This window comes from Trachurus trachurus, assembly GCF_905171665.1.
Source record: "Trachurus trachurus genome assembly, chromosome: 11".
In the NCBI taxonomy this organism is placed as follows: Eukaryota; Metazoa; Chordata; class Actinopteri; order Carangiformes; family Carangidae; genus Trachurus; species Trachurus trachurus.
The window spans coordinates 24,172,855-24,190,148 of NC_139904.1; the positions used below are offsets into that span (position 1 = coordinate 24,172,855).

The following is a 17,294-nucleotide window of genomic DNA, read 5'->3' on the forward strand; positions in this document are numbered from 1 at the left end:
GCATGTTGTTATATGTATATTGCATGGATAGGATTTATTGTCCTGCTTATAAGCTGAATGTTTGATATAGTTTACACATTAAATGACCTGACAAAACCCTGAAAAGACTGAATAAATAAATGTAATATTTGTTTATCTTCTAGGGAAGAGTCAAGGTGAGCACATAATGTTCTTATGTGTCATTTAGCACTTAGTGTGGTATATCAGTATCACACATATATAGAATAGTTTAGCTTAGGAGTGCATCTTGTGTTATCACTGAAATGTGTTTTAACTTGCCACTGTAAGGTTTGTTTACACATTTTGTTGATATTAACATAAGCCAGATCATTTGAATGCTAATCTGGGTTATTTTGTGTGTGATTTGCTTGGAGTGATATTTAGTTTAGTTCAGATGACACAAGCTTGCTTTGCTGGGGAAACGGTTTGAAGTTGACATGTTGTTAAAGCAATAAACTGAGATGAGCTGAGCCATCTGTTCTGTGTTTTGGTCTGACGACGCGATTTTTTCTGCCGCAGGGACCCAGAGGAGACAAAGGACCTCGAGGTGACATGGTAAGCTGAACTCAAACGCTGCAGGCTGTGATAATATGTATAAATATGTGACTTTAGTGTTCAATTAAGTCTATTTATGAAGCATCTTTGGCACAGTGCGTGTTTACATCACTTGACCTTTTAACCTCAGTAGGCCACACCCCTTTGTTTACACTACCAATAAGCTTATGGCTGATGATGATACTCAGCAGATCCTGAACTGATTTTTTTACTTTACAGTTCAACTTGTATCCTCTGTTCCTGCAATTAAGTTTATGGCCATTATTATTTCCAATTACACAATTTGTTTATTCTAGTATAAATTGATTCATTATATAGTAGATGTATATCTATGAAATAATAAATTGAGAAGCTTTTCAGCTCCTGCAGATTTCCCAGAGTTCATGTTATAGCAGCTTCCTCAACTGACAGCAGCTGTTGTTAGAGCAGCCACAAAAAGTATTAACTCGCTGTGCCATCTGTGTTTTACAGGGACCTAAGGGTCCTGATGGAAGAGATGGCAAACCCGGACTCCCCGGCCCCGCTGGCCCCCCTGGTCCCCCTGGACTCGGAGGAGTAAGTCCACTGTTTATATTTGCAAAATAACCAGGTTAGACCCAGTGTTTAAAGCACTCTTGACCCAAAATCTCTCTGACTGAATCTAACCCACATGGACAGCATACTGTTGTAGCATCCCTATAAACCACAGTACAGATGTTTTGTGTCACCCTCTGTCGACCTCTCTGCCTGTTTAGTGACACTGTAACCCCATGACCTTTGACCTTTTGTCCCTCACCGATATGACCTTAAGGTCACTATAAAAACACAACACATGACTAATACATAATGAAGTTTCTAGTGTTACTATTTGAAGATGAATAAAGAAAAGTTTTTTTTAAAGAATACATGTTCAACAGTTCATGTTTGACCTTTTATTGGAAAACAAATTTACAATCGGAAATCGAAACTATGGCTGCTGGTTTATTTATTTTCATTGTTCCTAATGTGCTATGTTAATAGATTAGTATGTATGAGTATATTAATCTATGGTTTCTTTTTACTTCTCTACAGAACTTTGCTGCTCAGTACGATGGTGTTAAGGCCCCCGATCCCGGCCCTGGACCCATGGTGAGGCCCCCCCACCCACATACACGCACACAATACCCACACCTGACTAGACAAGCACGGAGAGACTCCCCAACACTTGTAGCACCATAGCATGCATTCCTAGACATGTCTATCATTTGTTTCGAATATTGATTCCAGTCCCAATACAGTTTTATTACTGCTTCTGACAAAACTGCTCCAACACTGATGATTGATCATTAACTTATTTCTCCTTCTCAGGGTCTGATGGGACCTAGAGGCCCTCCCGGACCTCCTGGACCCCCTGTAAGTGCCAACGCCTGTTGCAAATTTAGACTGGATACAGTCTCATGCCCATAACCTCAAAATGCAATACGCTGTTATACTTGTTACGCTGTCTACATCATGACTAATTGTGCCTCTTGTCATCCAACAGGGACCCCAGGGACACACCGGACATGCTGGTGAGCCCGGAGAGCCTGGACAGACTGTAAGATCATCCTCTAAAATATTCACAATTATTCAATTCATTGTGTAAATAGAACTGGGATGATTTGGTATCACTTTCCTTCTGAGACTTATCAGGTGACACCATCTTGATAGTCAAAATCATTTGTCCTCTATGGGATGTTAACACTCTGGTTCTCTTTCGAAAGGGTGCCCTCGGACCTCGTGGCCCATCCGGACCTCCTGGCAAATCTGGAGAGGACGTACGTACACATTTTATTTTCTGCAAGACCTTATTTTTAAGGGCAATGAGCTATAGTCTGTTTCATAAATGTCAAATAGTAAAGTCCACTTTGTTAACTCACAGGGTAACAATGGCAGACCTGGCAAGCCTGGAGACAGAGGTACCCCTGGCCCTCAGGTAAGAGATTTTCACCACAACATGGAGAACGGCACACAAACAGATTTAAAAAAAAAAAACAGACATTGGTTGTGTAAATATGTAGTTTCTCACTAAATCCTTTTTGCTTTGAATTGCAGGGTGCTCGTGGATTCCCCGGAACCCCTGGACTTCCAGGAATGAAGGGACACAGAGTGAGTGTTGCTCTTTTACTGTCCTTGACCTGAACTTTACCTGCTCACCTGGCCCCTGAAGGACTTAAAGAAATCTGTTCTGAAGCAGAATGAAATGGACGAGTTGCACCTGTGCTGTGCATTGTGCCCCATAATGTGCACCAGTGGGAGAGATTATGGCTGCCACGAAAGAGTTTAAAGAGTCCTTGTTGTAGAACAAGGAATGAGAACGTGGCGAGCATCACTGCTAAAGACACTTCATGGTGTCTTCTAGATGACGTGACTCTCCCTCTGATACCACCTTTGAGGATAAAAAATCTTTTTGACATGAGGCTTTGGATGTCTCTTCTCCCATGCCCATTGTTAATAGAGATCATATATCATAGAAACTACACCTTTTTTACCCATAAACCAACCCCCCTCTTGTCGGAAATTGATCTGTATCTCCTCAGTGTGTCCCTAATATCTTCTACTCTGTCCTTAATCTCTGTATATTATTTTGACCTGACCTTAAGTATCTTCAACCATCCCTTTCTTTCCGTCTCTCAGGGTTACACTGGTCTGGATGGACGCAAGGGAGAGCCTGGTGCCGCTGGCCTCAAGGTAAGAAGCGTACCCTTGTGAGAGCAACAAATGCACATACTCACAACTATGCAATAATGAAGTGTGTGTTTGTTTTTAAAACCTTGCCTGCTACAATCAGTGTATACATTTTAACCGTTTAGCCCATGTAACACTGAGACATTAGAGATTTCTCATCACCCTAATCAGCCCCCCCCTTCCCTGTTTCTCCTATAGGGCGAGGCTGGTGCCCATGGATCTGCTGGAAGCCCTGGACTGGCTGTAAGTTTCTGATCAAGTTCAAGATTCACCATTCAAAAGAAAAATCTACAAAATGCCTGAATTTGGCAGGTTGTAGTAGAGACATTTTTCTCATCACTTCTGTCTCCCTTTAGGGATCTCGTGGTATGCCTGGTGAGAGAGGTCGTGCTGGCCCTGCTGGCCCCGCTGGTGCTCGTGGTGCTGATGGCAACGTTGGACCCGCTGGCCCTGCTGTGAGTCATCTCCTTTGTGATAGTGGAATGAGCCCTTTTTTGAATATTAAACTCAAGAAAAAATAATACACAAACGCACCTCACCAGTGGTATGTTAAGGTGTACATTACAATTAATTCTTACACCCATTGCCTGGTGAAGGCCCTATTGGATAAAAAAGAGCATATTTCACATTTGACCCAAGTCTGACCTATACAACATATATTCTGACATAACGTCTGCTGTTCCTCTATACAGGGTCCCCTTGGTGCTGCTGGTCCCCCAGGTTTCCCCGGTGGCCCTGGACCTAAGGTGGGTGTGATGTCACTTCCTGTCCTTTTACAACATGCCTTTACAAAAAAGAGACAAATTGCATGTATGTACAGTAATATTGAGTACACATTTATCAATGCAAAAGACAAGATGCACTTGCTTAAACTATTAACAGTGTAAGAATCTTTCAGAAACATGCACTCTGTTACTTAAATCTATCACTATCCATCCATCACAATATCTCCTCACCTGATATCCCCATGGGAATCTCTCACATTATGTAACATATATAACTTTTCATCTTGATACTAGAGTAGATAATCCATACATTGCAAGCACTCACATTTAATATAGTACTTAATCACTCAAATGCACACAGCTATGACACTGCTACTGTTACTATAACACAATTATTAATGACAATGGATGTATCTCAACTTTGCCAGGGAGAGATTGGACCTATTGGAGCCACTGGCCCATCTGGAGCTCAGGGATCTAGAGGAGAGCCCGGTGCCAATGGCGCTGTTGGCCCCGTTGGTCCCGCTGTAAGTAAACAAATATGCCAGTGAAAGTGTTAGATTATGTCTGAATGGGTAAAAGATGATTTCAGTGCATCATCATGATTATTGTTATCATTATTATATGTCTTTGAGAACAGTACCATAATCATCAAAGATTTAGCTTTAGAGGCAATTGTGAATTTGACCTTTTGTTCCATAGCTTAGTATTTAAGTGTCATAACTATCTTTTTTTTGTGCACATGTCTACTCATTTAAAATGACTAATTATTATCATTATTGGTAGTGGTAGTAAGTGGTAGTAGAAGGAGTATGATTGTTGTTGTTGTTACAGTGCGAATTATTTTTGATGGGATTCCCTAACTTCTTGATCTCTCACCTTAGGGTAACCCTGGTACTAATGGACTGACAGGATCCAAGGGAGCTGCTGTAAGTGTTCAGTTTGTACCAGAAATGCCTAGGTCAAAGAGACCTCCAGGATCACACATGTCAAGACGATCAGGCCTAAACCATGATGCAAACACATTAATATTAATATTGTTTCAACAACAGTAAAATATAATGTAGGCTATTGTCACTTACAGCAGGATACAAATGTATACAATTTATTAACATTAATTCATTTGATATTATGACTATGATATGATTAAAACAAATTCGGTGTTTGAATTCAAGCTGCTAACTGATGCTCACCTGTCTGTCATGGCTGTCGTTTAGGGTACCCCTGGTGTTGCTGGAGCTCCTGGCTTCCCCGGACCAAGAGGAGGACCTGGACCACAGGGACCTCAGGGCTCCGTTGGACCTAGAGGCCTGGGTGTAAGTCCATAAACATTCCCAAAAACAGATATATCCTCTTAGTATCATGTAAATCTTGTACATAAATTATCAAATGCAGCAACACTAGTTGTTTATGTTATGTATCATCTATCTGTTTTAGGGAGATCCTGGTGCTCAGGGTGTGAAAGGAGATGGTGGCCCCAAAGGAGAGCCTGTAAGTTCATATCCTGTTAATGGTTTTGAGTAATAATTTAAAAAAACTGAAAGTGAAGACACACATGCACACCCATGACCACTGGCCTTAATCCTCTCTGTTTGTCTTCCTCAGGGTAACTCTGGACCTCAGGGAGCCCCTGGACCTGCTGGTGAGGAGGGCAAGAGAGGACCCACTGGTGAGATTGGTGGATCTGGCCCTGCTGGCAACCGTGGAGCTAGAGTGAGTACCAGACCACTATTTCTGCTAGTTGGTGTTGTGGTGTACCCATACAGATCCACAGCCAAGTTACCTGGATCACCTGTTAATGCCTGTGTGTCTCCTATAGGGTGCTCCTGGCAGCCGTGGCATGCCTGGTTCTGAGGGAAGAAGTGGTCCCATTGTAAGTTCATAAATGAAAAAAAAATCATAAAAATGAATATCTCAAATTTAAATCGAATTAATTATACTTGACTCTTACATGTGAACATAATCAATATTCTGGCATGTAGTGAAACTTCGCCACATTTTTTTGTCCTCTCCTTAGGGTATGCCTGGTGCCCGTGGTGGTAGTGGTTCACCTGGACCTCGTGGACCTCCTGGAGATGCTGGTCGTGCTGGTGAGCCTGGCGCAGCCGGTCTCAGGGTGAGTCTTTTGAACAGTGACAGTGGTGTTGTAAAAGGGATATCTGCTGTGATTTGTCTTGTGTAGGCAATTGAACCCAATATTTTGGTAAATGTTAGTTTGCTCAAGGGGTCACTTGTACCAATTAATTGCAACCCATAGATCTTAATGACTGATGGATGTTTATCTTCCACAGGGTCTCCCAGGAAGCCCTGGAAGCTCTGGACCCCCAGGAAAGGAGGGACCTTCTGTAAGTAAACCTGAATTTTCCACTTAAAGTTAGGGTTACAAACACATTTCCAGTCTAACTCTGTGATGTTTATACTTATTTGCTAAAAAAAAAAAAATACAGTAAGCATCACTTGCCGTGCTACAACCTATTTCCTCCTCTAGGGTGCTGCTGGACAAGATGGCCGCACTGGACCCCCTGGCCCAACTGGACCTAGAGGCCAGCACGGAAACATTGGCTTCCCCGGACCCAAAGGACCTGGTGTAAGTAACAGTGAAGTCAAGACTGGCAAATGAGAACAAGTGTCATTTTGTTTTGTTATATCCTCTATTAAACCTGCCCTCTGCCTCCCTCAGGGTGAGGCTGGCAAGCCTGGTGATAAGGGAGCCACTGGACCCACTGGACTGAGAGTGAGTTAAAAGGAAAACACATGTAACATAAATATAATGTATACAATAATATAGATGTCAACATCCATGCGATCCAACCTGTGTTTTTTAGGGAGCCCCCGGAGGTGATGGCAACAATGGAGCCACTGGTGCTATGGGACCCGCTGTAAGTGTCATGTATACATGGACAACATTTTAAAATGGGAGTTTCTTACTGTAAACATCAGTGTGTCAGTTTTAACATTGATCTTCTCTCTTTGCCCCTGTAGGGTGGTCCTGGTGAGAAGGGAGAGCAGGGACCCTCTGGAGCTTCTGGCTTCCAGGTTTGGATCCATTACCTTTCTCCTCTAAATAAAAACATTTCGTGCAGGTTTGCTGAAGTAGACAATACATTGTTTTAAAGCCTTCAGGCCAATGCTGTTTCAAAAACAGCAACACAGGATATAAAGTGATGCATTCATCTCACTGAAAAAGTTTTTATCGGCCCTATAACTAAACCTGACTTCCTCACATCCTTCTGTTGAGTCCCTTGGTGCTGATGTTGTGGCTTGATATTTTCAGGGTCTGCCTGGACCCGCTGGACCTGGTGGAGAGGGTGGCAAGCCCGGAGACAGAGTAAGTAATACGCAAACACCCACTGAGTTCTTACATGACATACAGTTAATCAGCAAAAAATGTAGATCGAGCTTCACAACTCTAATGATAACACTTTTGTCTCAATAGGGTGTCCCTGGAGATCAGGGACTTGCTGGACCTGCCGGTGCCAAGGTGAGTTCACTTGACCATACCCTTGTTTGCCAGAAGGCATGCAGTGCTACTGAGGGTTAACACACTTACAGAGCTTTCCTTAAATGCCATGTGTATAATAAAAGCAAACAAACATACTACACAATCTTATAGAAGCTGCAGACATAAGACTGACCTCATCTGTGCATGTTCTTCCAGGGAGAGCGTGGTAACCCCGGTGCTGCTGGAGCTTCTGGCGCTCAGGGACCAATTGGAGCCCGTGGACCAGCTGGAACCCCAGGAGCTGATGGTGGCAAGGTAAGATGGTGTGCCATGGCTGGGACAAGGTGACACTGACACAGATGGAAGTGTTGACTTCTGAAATGTTGGCAAAGCTTACTTGTCATCAGTGCTGCAGAAATATTAAACATAAGATCTACTTAAGTGTTTTTTCAAGCACCCTTACAGAAAAATGAACCCTAGTTTGTGTTGCCTGTTTCCAGGGAGAGCCCGGTGTTGCTGGAAATGCTGGTGGCCCAGGACCTCAGGGACCTGGTGGCATGCCTGGTGAGCGTGGAGCCGCTGGTCCTCCCGGATCTAAGGGAGAGAAGGCAAGTTCCAAAGATTAACCACCTGCAAATTTAGCAGGAGTCTAGCCCACAGTATAACATCCGTTTGCTAATAAAAACATCTTTCCTCTCTATCATCCTCTGTCTTCCACCCTCTCCCACTCTCTCTCTGTACAGGGAGAAGGTGGACACCGTGGCCCTGACGGCAATGCTGGCAGAGATGGTGCCCGTGTACGTTAAAATCTTTAATCCTAATCTCAGTAAAATTATAAATATATTTTCATGCCATTTAACGTTGAAACCAGAACTCTGATCTTAGTGTCTTCTCCTCATTTTTTTAGGGTATGCCTGGACCTTCTGGACCTCCTGGACCCACCGGAGCCAATGGTGATAAGGTAAGCAGTTGATGCATGGATGTTATTTACCACAAAACCAAATCACTGACCCCACCACACCCCATCAAATTATGTATGTCTAGGATTTACATTGTAAATACAGAGAATATCCAGGGGCCTTTGAGTGACCTAAAAATGGCTGCCGTTATCAGTATTTAAGATGGCTGACTCCTGTACTAGTGACCTATTGTATGAATGAATGCTGTCAACATGTTGAGTTTGAATCACTCTTGTAATATAATGAACAAGCCCGCGAATTAACTTTTGACCTCCCAGTCCTTTGTTGCACTAATTGCAGTTACCCCCAGTGTATCAAGATGTCTTAAACTAGAACCTCAACACTGCCCCCAGATGGCTGTTAAATGATTTTACACCAATGGCTCACCAACAGATTAATCTAGGATGACAGTGACAATAGCATTATGATAAATGCAAAGAGCAACTTTGAATATAAATGTTAGTTTTTTTTTTTTTTTTTATATATATTCTGCAGTGACTTTACACTGATGTTATTGTTGTTGTTTTAACTTTTTATTACCTGTCCACTTTGGGAGCAGACATACAATAATGAATATAGGATTGCCATTTGCATGAACATTTATACAAGCTATGACTAAAATCAGTTATAATAATACTTTTCCCCACATGTTCTCTCAACTGTATTATTAGCATAAAGCATATATATCAAAGCTATCATAGCATTCTATATAATAAATAGGCATATGAATTATGAACAGACTGGTGGATTCATCAATCAATAGAAGGATGGATTAATCCTGAGCTAATCAAACACTCACTTTCCTCTCCTGCAGGGTGAGGGCGGTTCATTCGGACCTGCTGGCCCCGCTGGACCTCGTGGAGCCTCTGTAAGAAGCTGAGCTTTATGTCTTTCATCATAACAAATATTACCTGCAGTGCCTTAATGACCCTAAATCATCAGTTGATTTAAGTATCAAATTAAGACCTTTACCCAACATTGAAATTGTATGTAGTCTAAACAGTCTCTCTGACCAACTGACTCTTGTCCACAGGGAGAGCGTGGAGAGGGTGGACCTGCTGGACCTCCCGGATTCGCTGGACCCCCTGTAAGTCATCAGCTCATCCCATTACAAAACAATATACCATATAAATCCTGTTTGAACACCACTATCGACGCGCAAATACATGCATGCACAATTTCCCAGATACTGACCCAACCTAACCTTCCCTGCAGGGCGCCGATGGCCAGCCTGGAGCAAGAGGAGAGCGTGGACCTGGTGGAGCAAAGGGAGAAGTCGGCCCCTCTGGCCCTGGTGGAGCCGCTGGACAGTCTGGACCTGCAGTTAGTAACATTCCCGTCTGACACATACAGAATATTTGCTTGGCGTCTTGGCAGAAATAACCTGCCTGGGATACTACAGGTGTGACATATGAGGCTCAGCATAGGGAGCAGAAGAAATGTAATCACACCTGAGACACAATTTAATATTGGATCAGAATGATATAGTCAGAGAAAGTGTCTCATTAAGTATCATCCTGCAGTCAGTAGTAGTAGTAGTAGTAGTAGTATCAAACCCTAATAGGATTTAAATTCATAAATTATAATGAGATTTGATTTGTTTTCACATGAAATTGATTTCTGATTTCTTCTTCTGTGTATCTAGGGTCCTTCTGGCCCTGCTGGACCTGCTGGTGCTCGTGGAGACACTGGTCCTTCTGTGAGTATTGAACCATTAAAAACAAAACCTCCTGATCACACTGATTTTACTCATTAAACAAGAAAGCATTCATAAGGCCTGATGGCTAATGGCTGTTCTACCTTTGATTGTGTGTGTTTCTAATGTCAGGGTCTGACTGGTTTCCCTGGTGCTGCTGGCAGAGTTGGTGCTGCTGGTCCCGCTGTGAGTATTGATTTTATGTTTTGATAATTATTAGTAAAAACACACAGACCTTATTTCTTAATTATCATCCATTCTGCTCTTCTTCTTGCACCACATCATACCTGACACACACTTATACATATTTGACATTTCCCCGTCTCTTCAGGGTATTGTTGGACCTCCCGGTCCTAGTGGTAACGCTGGAAAAGATGGTCCTCGTGGTCTCCGTGGTGATTCTGGTCCTGCTGGTCCCAGTGGAGAGCAGGGTATGGTTGGACCCCCTGGTCTAGCTGGAGAGAAGGGACCCTCTGGAGAGTCTGGACCCCCTGTAAGCTATGGCTAATTCTTTATAATAAAAAAAAAGATCTTATGTATTTATCACATGCCTAGAGAGCCTCAGTTCTCAGTCTTCATGTTTTGTTTTTTTTACTTGTCGTGCCTGCTTAGGGCCCAGCTGGTTCTGCTGGACTTCTTGGACCTGCTGGAATCATCGGATTCGTTGGTCTGCCTGGTGCTAGAGGAGATCGTGGTTCCCCTGGTGGTGCTGGTGTTGTGGTAAGTAGTGGGACCTCCCAAAATGTTCACCTGGTCAACAGCCCCATCAGAGCAATGTTATATACTTTGATTATATATAATTTAAACCTATGAACGACTAAATCTTCATCTCAGTGGAGTTGTCCCAAATTTAGTAGCAGCTGAATTTGTATTGGTTTAAACAATAAATACAAACAATAGACAAGTGTGTATGTCTGTACGTATGTGCTTAAAAAATAAAACATAACATAACGTAATGTACCATTTGCAGTATGAAACTATAGATTATATTTGACCCTCTTCTCTACAACCACAGGGAGAGCCTGGTAGACTTGGACCTGCTGGTCCCCCCGGAGCCCGTGGTCCCCCTGGCAACCTTGGCCTGGCTGGTATGACCGGACCTCAGGGAGAGGCTGGACGTGAGGTAAGGACTGATCAAGTAGTGCAATGACCTGTATCACTGACCTGTATTCAGATGTGAAGAGGTCACTGAAATATCCCTGGTAGAAGTCATTTGACCTAAATGTTACTGAAATGTACTCAGGCACAAAGCTCTTCTGTAGACCAGCCCCTATCATAAAACAATTTGAAACAAACCACAGAAACCATTATGTAAACTATAACATTCTTTGCCATCCACAGGGTAACCCTGGTAACGACGGACCTCCTGGTCGTCCTGGTGCTCCTGGATTCAAGGTAATGTCATTTCATACACCTTAAAGCATGTTTGTAGACAAAATACATACACTCACAAACAGATTGTAGCATACTGTGATCTGAACTGCATATGCCCTTTACCATCATGCGTAGGGAGACCGTGGTGAGCCCGGATCTCCTGGTGCCATGGGACTCGCTGGTGCCCCCGGACCTGCTGGACCCAATGGCGGTGCTGGCAGACCTGGAAACCGTGGAGAGTCTGTAAGAACCAACAGCTACCTGCATAAAATTGACAGTTCACACTGAAAGATCAGCATACGACATTTTCTATCTACACTCATCTTTTTATTCTTGTCCTTTCTTGTCCTTAGGGACCCTCAGGTCCCGCTGGACCTGCTGGTGCAGCTGGAGCGAGAGGAGCTTCTGTAAGTACACTATACAAGGGCATTCATGGTGTTGTGTTCAGAGACTATTAAAAAGTATGCCATGCCATTATCGGTCCATATCCAGAGAATATGCCACCTGACACGTGGGCATGAAATTGTATTCTTTTGAAATGATATATTGTTTCTGGTACTTTGTATTCATATATATATGTGTGTGTGTTATAGGGACCTGCTGGACCCCGTGGTGAGAAGGGAGTTGCTGGAGACAAGGGAGAGAGAGGCATGAAGGGTCTGCGTGGACATCCTGGTCTCCAGGGAATGCCTGGACCCTCTGTGAGTGACATCACACCGTCATTAGGCTCACAAAATATGTAAAAGTACAACAGCACATGCTTCGCTAACGCTGCCACTACATTTTCATTCAATGATGCGCTTCCTCTCTCCGCAGGGACCTTCCGGTGACACTGGAGCTGCTGGATCTAACGGACCTTCTGGACCCAGAGTGAGTAGAACCCTGATTATAGGCTACACCAGCAGTTTTCTTGTTTTACTCGTATCCATAGTGGCACCTTACACACAATCAAAAATTTGCACAGGCCAGTAAATACCACTGTAATGAAATCGCCCACTTCCAGATATCTTATACAATATTTGAGAATTTGACGGGTCATTCTATAAATACATGAAATTTGTATTTAGTTTTTCCTTTGAGCACAAAATCATGAGATGCAGCACATGCTGTAATTTACATGATGATGCATGATGATGATGTTTTGTGTAATGATCTCTTCTTCAGGGACCTGCTGGACCTCATGGACCTGTTGGCAAGGATGGAAGAGCTGGTTCCCATGGTACTATTGGTTCTCCTGGTGCTCGTGGACCCCCTGGATACGTTGGACCCGCTGTAAGCACATCTTTATTCGTGTAGACACTTAATATCATTCTGTAAACCTAACTTTACTGTATAACAAATGATCATCTGCAAAGGATCCAACAGCATCTGTGACCTGCAAATAAATCTACTCTCTTGTTCATCTCAGGGTCCTGCTGGATCTCCCGGTCTGCCCGGACCTCCCGGCCCTGCTGGTGGTGGATACGACGTCTCCGGATACGATGAGTACAGAGCTGATCAGCCTGCTCTGAGAGCCAAGGACTACGAGGTTGACGCCACCATCAAGTCCCTCAACAGCCAGATTGAGAACCTGCTCACCCCTGAGGGATCCAGGAAGAACCCCTCCCGCACCTGCCGTGACATCAAGCTCAGCCACCCAGACTGGAGCAGCGGTAAGTGCAACTTTATAGTCCTGTGGGGTTAAAATATGTCAACATTTAGAAAGGTCTCATGCGTTTTTGAACATTTTGGACCAATGACTCTAAAATACTGTTTACCCATCAGTTTAACTTTCTTCTGTCCCTATGTAGGTTTCTACTGGATTGACCCCAACCAGGGATGCATCAATGACGCCATCAAGGTCTTCTGCGACTTCACCACCCGTGAGACCTGCATCTATGCCCACCCCGAGAGCATCGCCCGCAAGAACTGGTTCAGAAGCACCGAGGGCAAGAAGCACGTCTGGTTCGGAGAGACCATCAATGGCGGTACCGAGGTGAGCGTCTGCACACTGGAGTTGGCTTAAGTCAAAAACGAACAGGGTGTTAGCACCATAACAAGACCAGAAAGTGACAAATAAGGCATGTAACAGTTTCTATATCTATATATGTGAAATACTGACTGTTGCTCTTTCCGTCCTGCAGTTCACCTACAATGATGAGACCCTCAGCTCACAGAGCATGGCCACCCAGCTCGCCTTCATGCGCCTGCTGTCCAACCAGGCTAGCCAGAACGTCACCTACCACTGCAAGAACAGCGTTGCCTACATGGATGGTGAGAGCGGCAACCTGAAGAAGGCCGTGGTGCTCCAGGGCTCTAACGATGTGGAGCTGAGGGCCGAGGGCAACAGCCGCTTCACCTTCTCCGTGCTGGAGGATGGCTGCACTGTGAGTAGCTCATTGTTTCACTTTCATTCTTCCTAGTGAGAGAGAAGCTACTCTGTTGATGAACAGTAAAAAAAATAAAATAAGGCAGTTTTGGTTAGATCTGGATAAAGCTGTCATGGAGGTGTGTGATTTGTATTATTTTGCCATAGTACACTATTCTGAAAATCTCTCTTCTCCTTCCTCCATCCCTGCAGAGACACACTGGCGAGTGGAGCAAGACAGTGATTGAGTACAGAACAAATAAACCATCTCGCCTGCCCATCCTCGACATTGCACCTTTGGACATTGGTGGCGCTGAACAGGAGTTTGGTTTGGACATTGGCCCAGTCTGTTTCAAATAAATAGACTCATGATAAATTAACACCAAAAAGAGAGAAAGAACGAAAAAACAAAATCTCTGCCCTTCTTTCTGTGTTGTTTTTTTTATACTGAATGCTGATTTCTCTCTGCGCATCCACTTGCTTAAGATGGGCAACTATCGGAGAGGACTGAACGGACTGAACGGAGCGTTTGTGCAATGCAAATTAATACAGCAACCCAAAGGGACGCGGGAAAACACCTTGTTGTGGGACATCATGTCATCCTTTTGTAAAAAATAAAAGAAGTGTAATAAAAACGCTGAAAGTATGCATCACTTTGTGGTCTTTGTATATCTTCCAAAGAGGAGGTTTAAAACCACAATTTCCATGAAAAAAGGTTTAAACTACCTCATGCCTGTACCTAAAGAAAATACTATTGACAAAACTTGGGTCCACAACCGAGATGTTATGACTTCTAATGCTTCAAGGTTTGTCCCGTATCGGAAGGTGCTCAGTTACTTGAAGCAGAGATCTATGGTGCTATTATGCAGCTGTGGAGCAAACCACTTGTTACTGTATTACTTTGTATTTACCTTTGAGGAGTCTTGCATTCGTCCCCTGATACTCCCCCACTTTAAGCAGGTGGAATGTTGCTAAACCTAATGTCTGGTTTTTGTTTTGTTTTATTTTATTTTGTTCTACTTTTTTTGTTTTGTCTAGAAGTTTTTTTTTTGTTTTGGTTTTTTGTTCAGGCTTTTTTACTCTTCAAATCCCACACCCAGTGTTCATACTGACAGCACATATTTCATCCAATTCTGAATGGTTTTTTTAGGCGGCCTCTCTCTCTCTCAAAAAATGACACCACAAAGTCTATTGTACCTATTTTGTATATGTGAGATGTTTAAATAAATTGTGAAAAGTTCTGAAATAAAGCATGTCCAATGTTCCAAAACACACTACTCAGTGACTTAAGTGCTTTCATGTTTTAATGACATTATTGAAGGTGTGTCACTGTATTTTGGTTCAATAGTTTCTCTGATGACTTACATGTCATCACTGACTTAAACATCTTCCTATTGTGGAAGCACAGCCTGATTTACTCCCCCCTTCCTCCTTGCCTTTCAACGGTACATCCAATTTTAATGTACAGTAAATTTCTGTTTACACTGTCCATGCCAATGTGTGATTACTAACGTGCATTGTCTCTTGTAAATATGCATCCTCTCATGTTGCCTTTTCTTGCATAATACAGCTTTTGCATCCAAATAAATTTCTGTAATTTGGATCAAGGCTTGATTTGCAGTGGTGCATGCACATGGATATATACTTACTTATCAGTATGGGGACATGGCATTGCTACAGATACTTGTTCTGTTGAGTTCAGTGTGTTGAGGGAACTGGGGCACGCACAATTTGTAAAAATTGTAATTTATGTATATCTCTATACAGTATGTAGTAGCATTTCTGCTCAAGGTAAATTGAAGGCATTTATATTTAAAAGGTCACCTGCAAGCCTTCAAATAACCACTAGAGGGCAGTGTGACATTTTTTTTAATTAGTTACAGCTTCAGGGGATGTTAAATAAGAGCAAGACTTGGGGGTCCCTGGATCCAAGATGTGTGTCTAGGATCTGTGGGTATGCAGTGTTTTAAGCATAAAACTAACAAGAGACTGGACTTTAGATGGTACAGACATCAGGTTAAGCAAACTGTATATTTTTGACTTTATACTGGAATCATAAAGCAAAAAATACATTTTGTATAATGTATGAAATCTTTTCCAGAAGCACTAATGAAAATTAAGGTGCTTCAACTACAAAAGTATAATTTTGAAAAAAAAATTCATGTGACATAATATTTCTGTTATTTTTTCCTTTTTTATTTTTACTTAACCACCCAAGGCTATGAGCTATAGTTGCAAACTTTTAGGACTGTCTAAAATATCATGAAGCTTTATTGCAGATTAAAATACCAAACCACATGGTGAGATTAAAGGATAAGTAGTAGCCTATGGATGGTGAGATTAACATGTTAGGTGGCCCCAAAAGCAAAAATGTGTTGTTGATTCCCTTTTTTGCCCCTTGATTCTAAGCACAAGACTCCAGAGACCAAATAGACCTGTACCTCTGCTGGAGAACAATTTTGTCCAAGGTTTTCAATACTGTACTGAATTCATCTTTATAGATCATGCTCAGTGTGACTACAAAGGCCACAAAGACATGGTCTGTGACCCATCTCAGATTATATTGCACTTTGAATGACTGAACTTTTAGGGCAGCTGTGAAAGACGTCCCCCCCCCCCCCCCCCCCCCCCCCCCCCCCCCCGCTGTTAATTCAGCTTTTACCAAAATCAGGATGAACAAGTTATTAGCTCTACCTTAACTACAGCAGTAAAATCCTGTTTTTATGTTTCAGTTTAACATCTTTCACAAAAAGTAAGAACATTTGCATGTGTGCATACACTTACACATTATAAATAATCAAATTAGAATAAACATAATTTGCCACCTTATAAAGTGCTTCACGTTCAGTCTATCCTTTATCTACCTCTGTTGGTAGGCAGTTTGAACTGCATCTTCTAATATGTAGGCCATACTGACCCCACTAGACCTTGGTACAGCTCTCAGTTGGTTTTTGGTTTTAAATCCAATTTGCAAAATTTGAAAATGATGACACTAAAGTTGACAAATAGATTTGTTTTGTTTTGTCTCAAATTAAATCACTGACTTGGATATCAGTTTATTCTCAGCATTGAGTTGACTTTAATGCTGAGAATAAAGACTGACTGTCTAAAACCCTGTCCAGATCTTCCTGCTTCTTGATTGCATCAACATCCTTATCCCTGAACTTTACGGTATGATTTTGACCTGTCCAATAGCATACCTGCAGAACCTGCAGGTCCAAGCAAGGGGCGGGGAAAGAACAGATCACCAGTAGACCAGTATATGGACTATGGACCAGTAGCCTACAGAACAGCATAGTCCAGACCAGTATTGGCCAGTAGGCCGAGCCTATAGACCAGGCGTCTTCAACGTTTTTCAGGCCAGGGACCCCCAAACTGACAGACATGGAGCAGGGACCCCTACTACTGTATATTAAAAAGTTGCACTAGGCCCAGTAGCTTGATATTGTGCATTCAATACTAAGCTTTTGAAATAACACATAGGTTGATATAGCCTATTCATGTTTTTTTT

General features: G+C 42.7%; 1 protein-coding gene across 1 annotated transcript; it reads left to right on the forward strand.

Annotated features, from left to right (window-relative positions):
* The first annotated feature begins 209 nt into the window (after nucleotides 1-209).
* Nucleotides 210-14,431, forward strand: col1a2 (collagen, type I, alpha 2). The gene is made up of 48 exons (XM_083982392.1): nucleotides 210-555; nucleotides 1,027-1,110; nucleotides 1,606-1,662; nucleotides 1,882-1,926; nucleotides 2,057-2,110; nucleotides 2,277-2,330; nucleotides 2,435-2,488; nucleotides 2,608-2,661; nucleotides 3,190-3,243; nucleotides 3,439-3,483; nucleotides 3,597-3,695; nucleotides 3,933-3,986; nucleotides 4,394-4,492; nucleotides 4,850-4,894; nucleotides 5,183-5,281; nucleotides 5,403-5,456; nucleotides 5,571-5,678; nucleotides 5,785-5,838; nucleotides 5,983-6,081; nucleotides 6,257-6,310; nucleotides 6,454-6,552; nucleotides 6,646-6,699; nucleotides 6,791-6,844; nucleotides 6,948-7,001; nucleotides 7,240-7,293; nucleotides 7,402-7,446; nucleotides 7,624-7,722; nucleotides 7,908-8,019; nucleotides 8,155-8,204; nucleotides 8,315-8,368; nucleotides 9,181-9,234; nucleotides 9,400-9,453; nucleotides 9,582-9,689; nucleotides 10,012-10,065; nucleotides 10,195-10,248; nucleotides 10,394-10,555; nucleotides 10,675-10,782; nucleotides 11,078-11,185; nucleotides 11,404-11,457; nucleotides 11,572-11,679; nucleotides 11,790-11,843; nucleotides 12,030-12,137; nucleotides 12,253-12,306; nucleotides 12,601-12,708; nucleotides 12,845-13,088; nucleotides 13,227-13,411; nucleotides 13,560-13,802; nucleotides 13,997-14,431. The coding sequence occupies exons 1-48, from the start codon at nucleotides 553-555 to the stop codon at nucleotides 14,141-14,143; spliced, it is 3,951 nt and encodes a 1,316-aa protein (XP_083838518.1). The 5' UTR covers nucleotides 210-552; the 3' UTR covers nucleotides 14,144-14,431.
* Nucleotides 14,432-17,294: the final 2,863 nt, after the last annotated feature.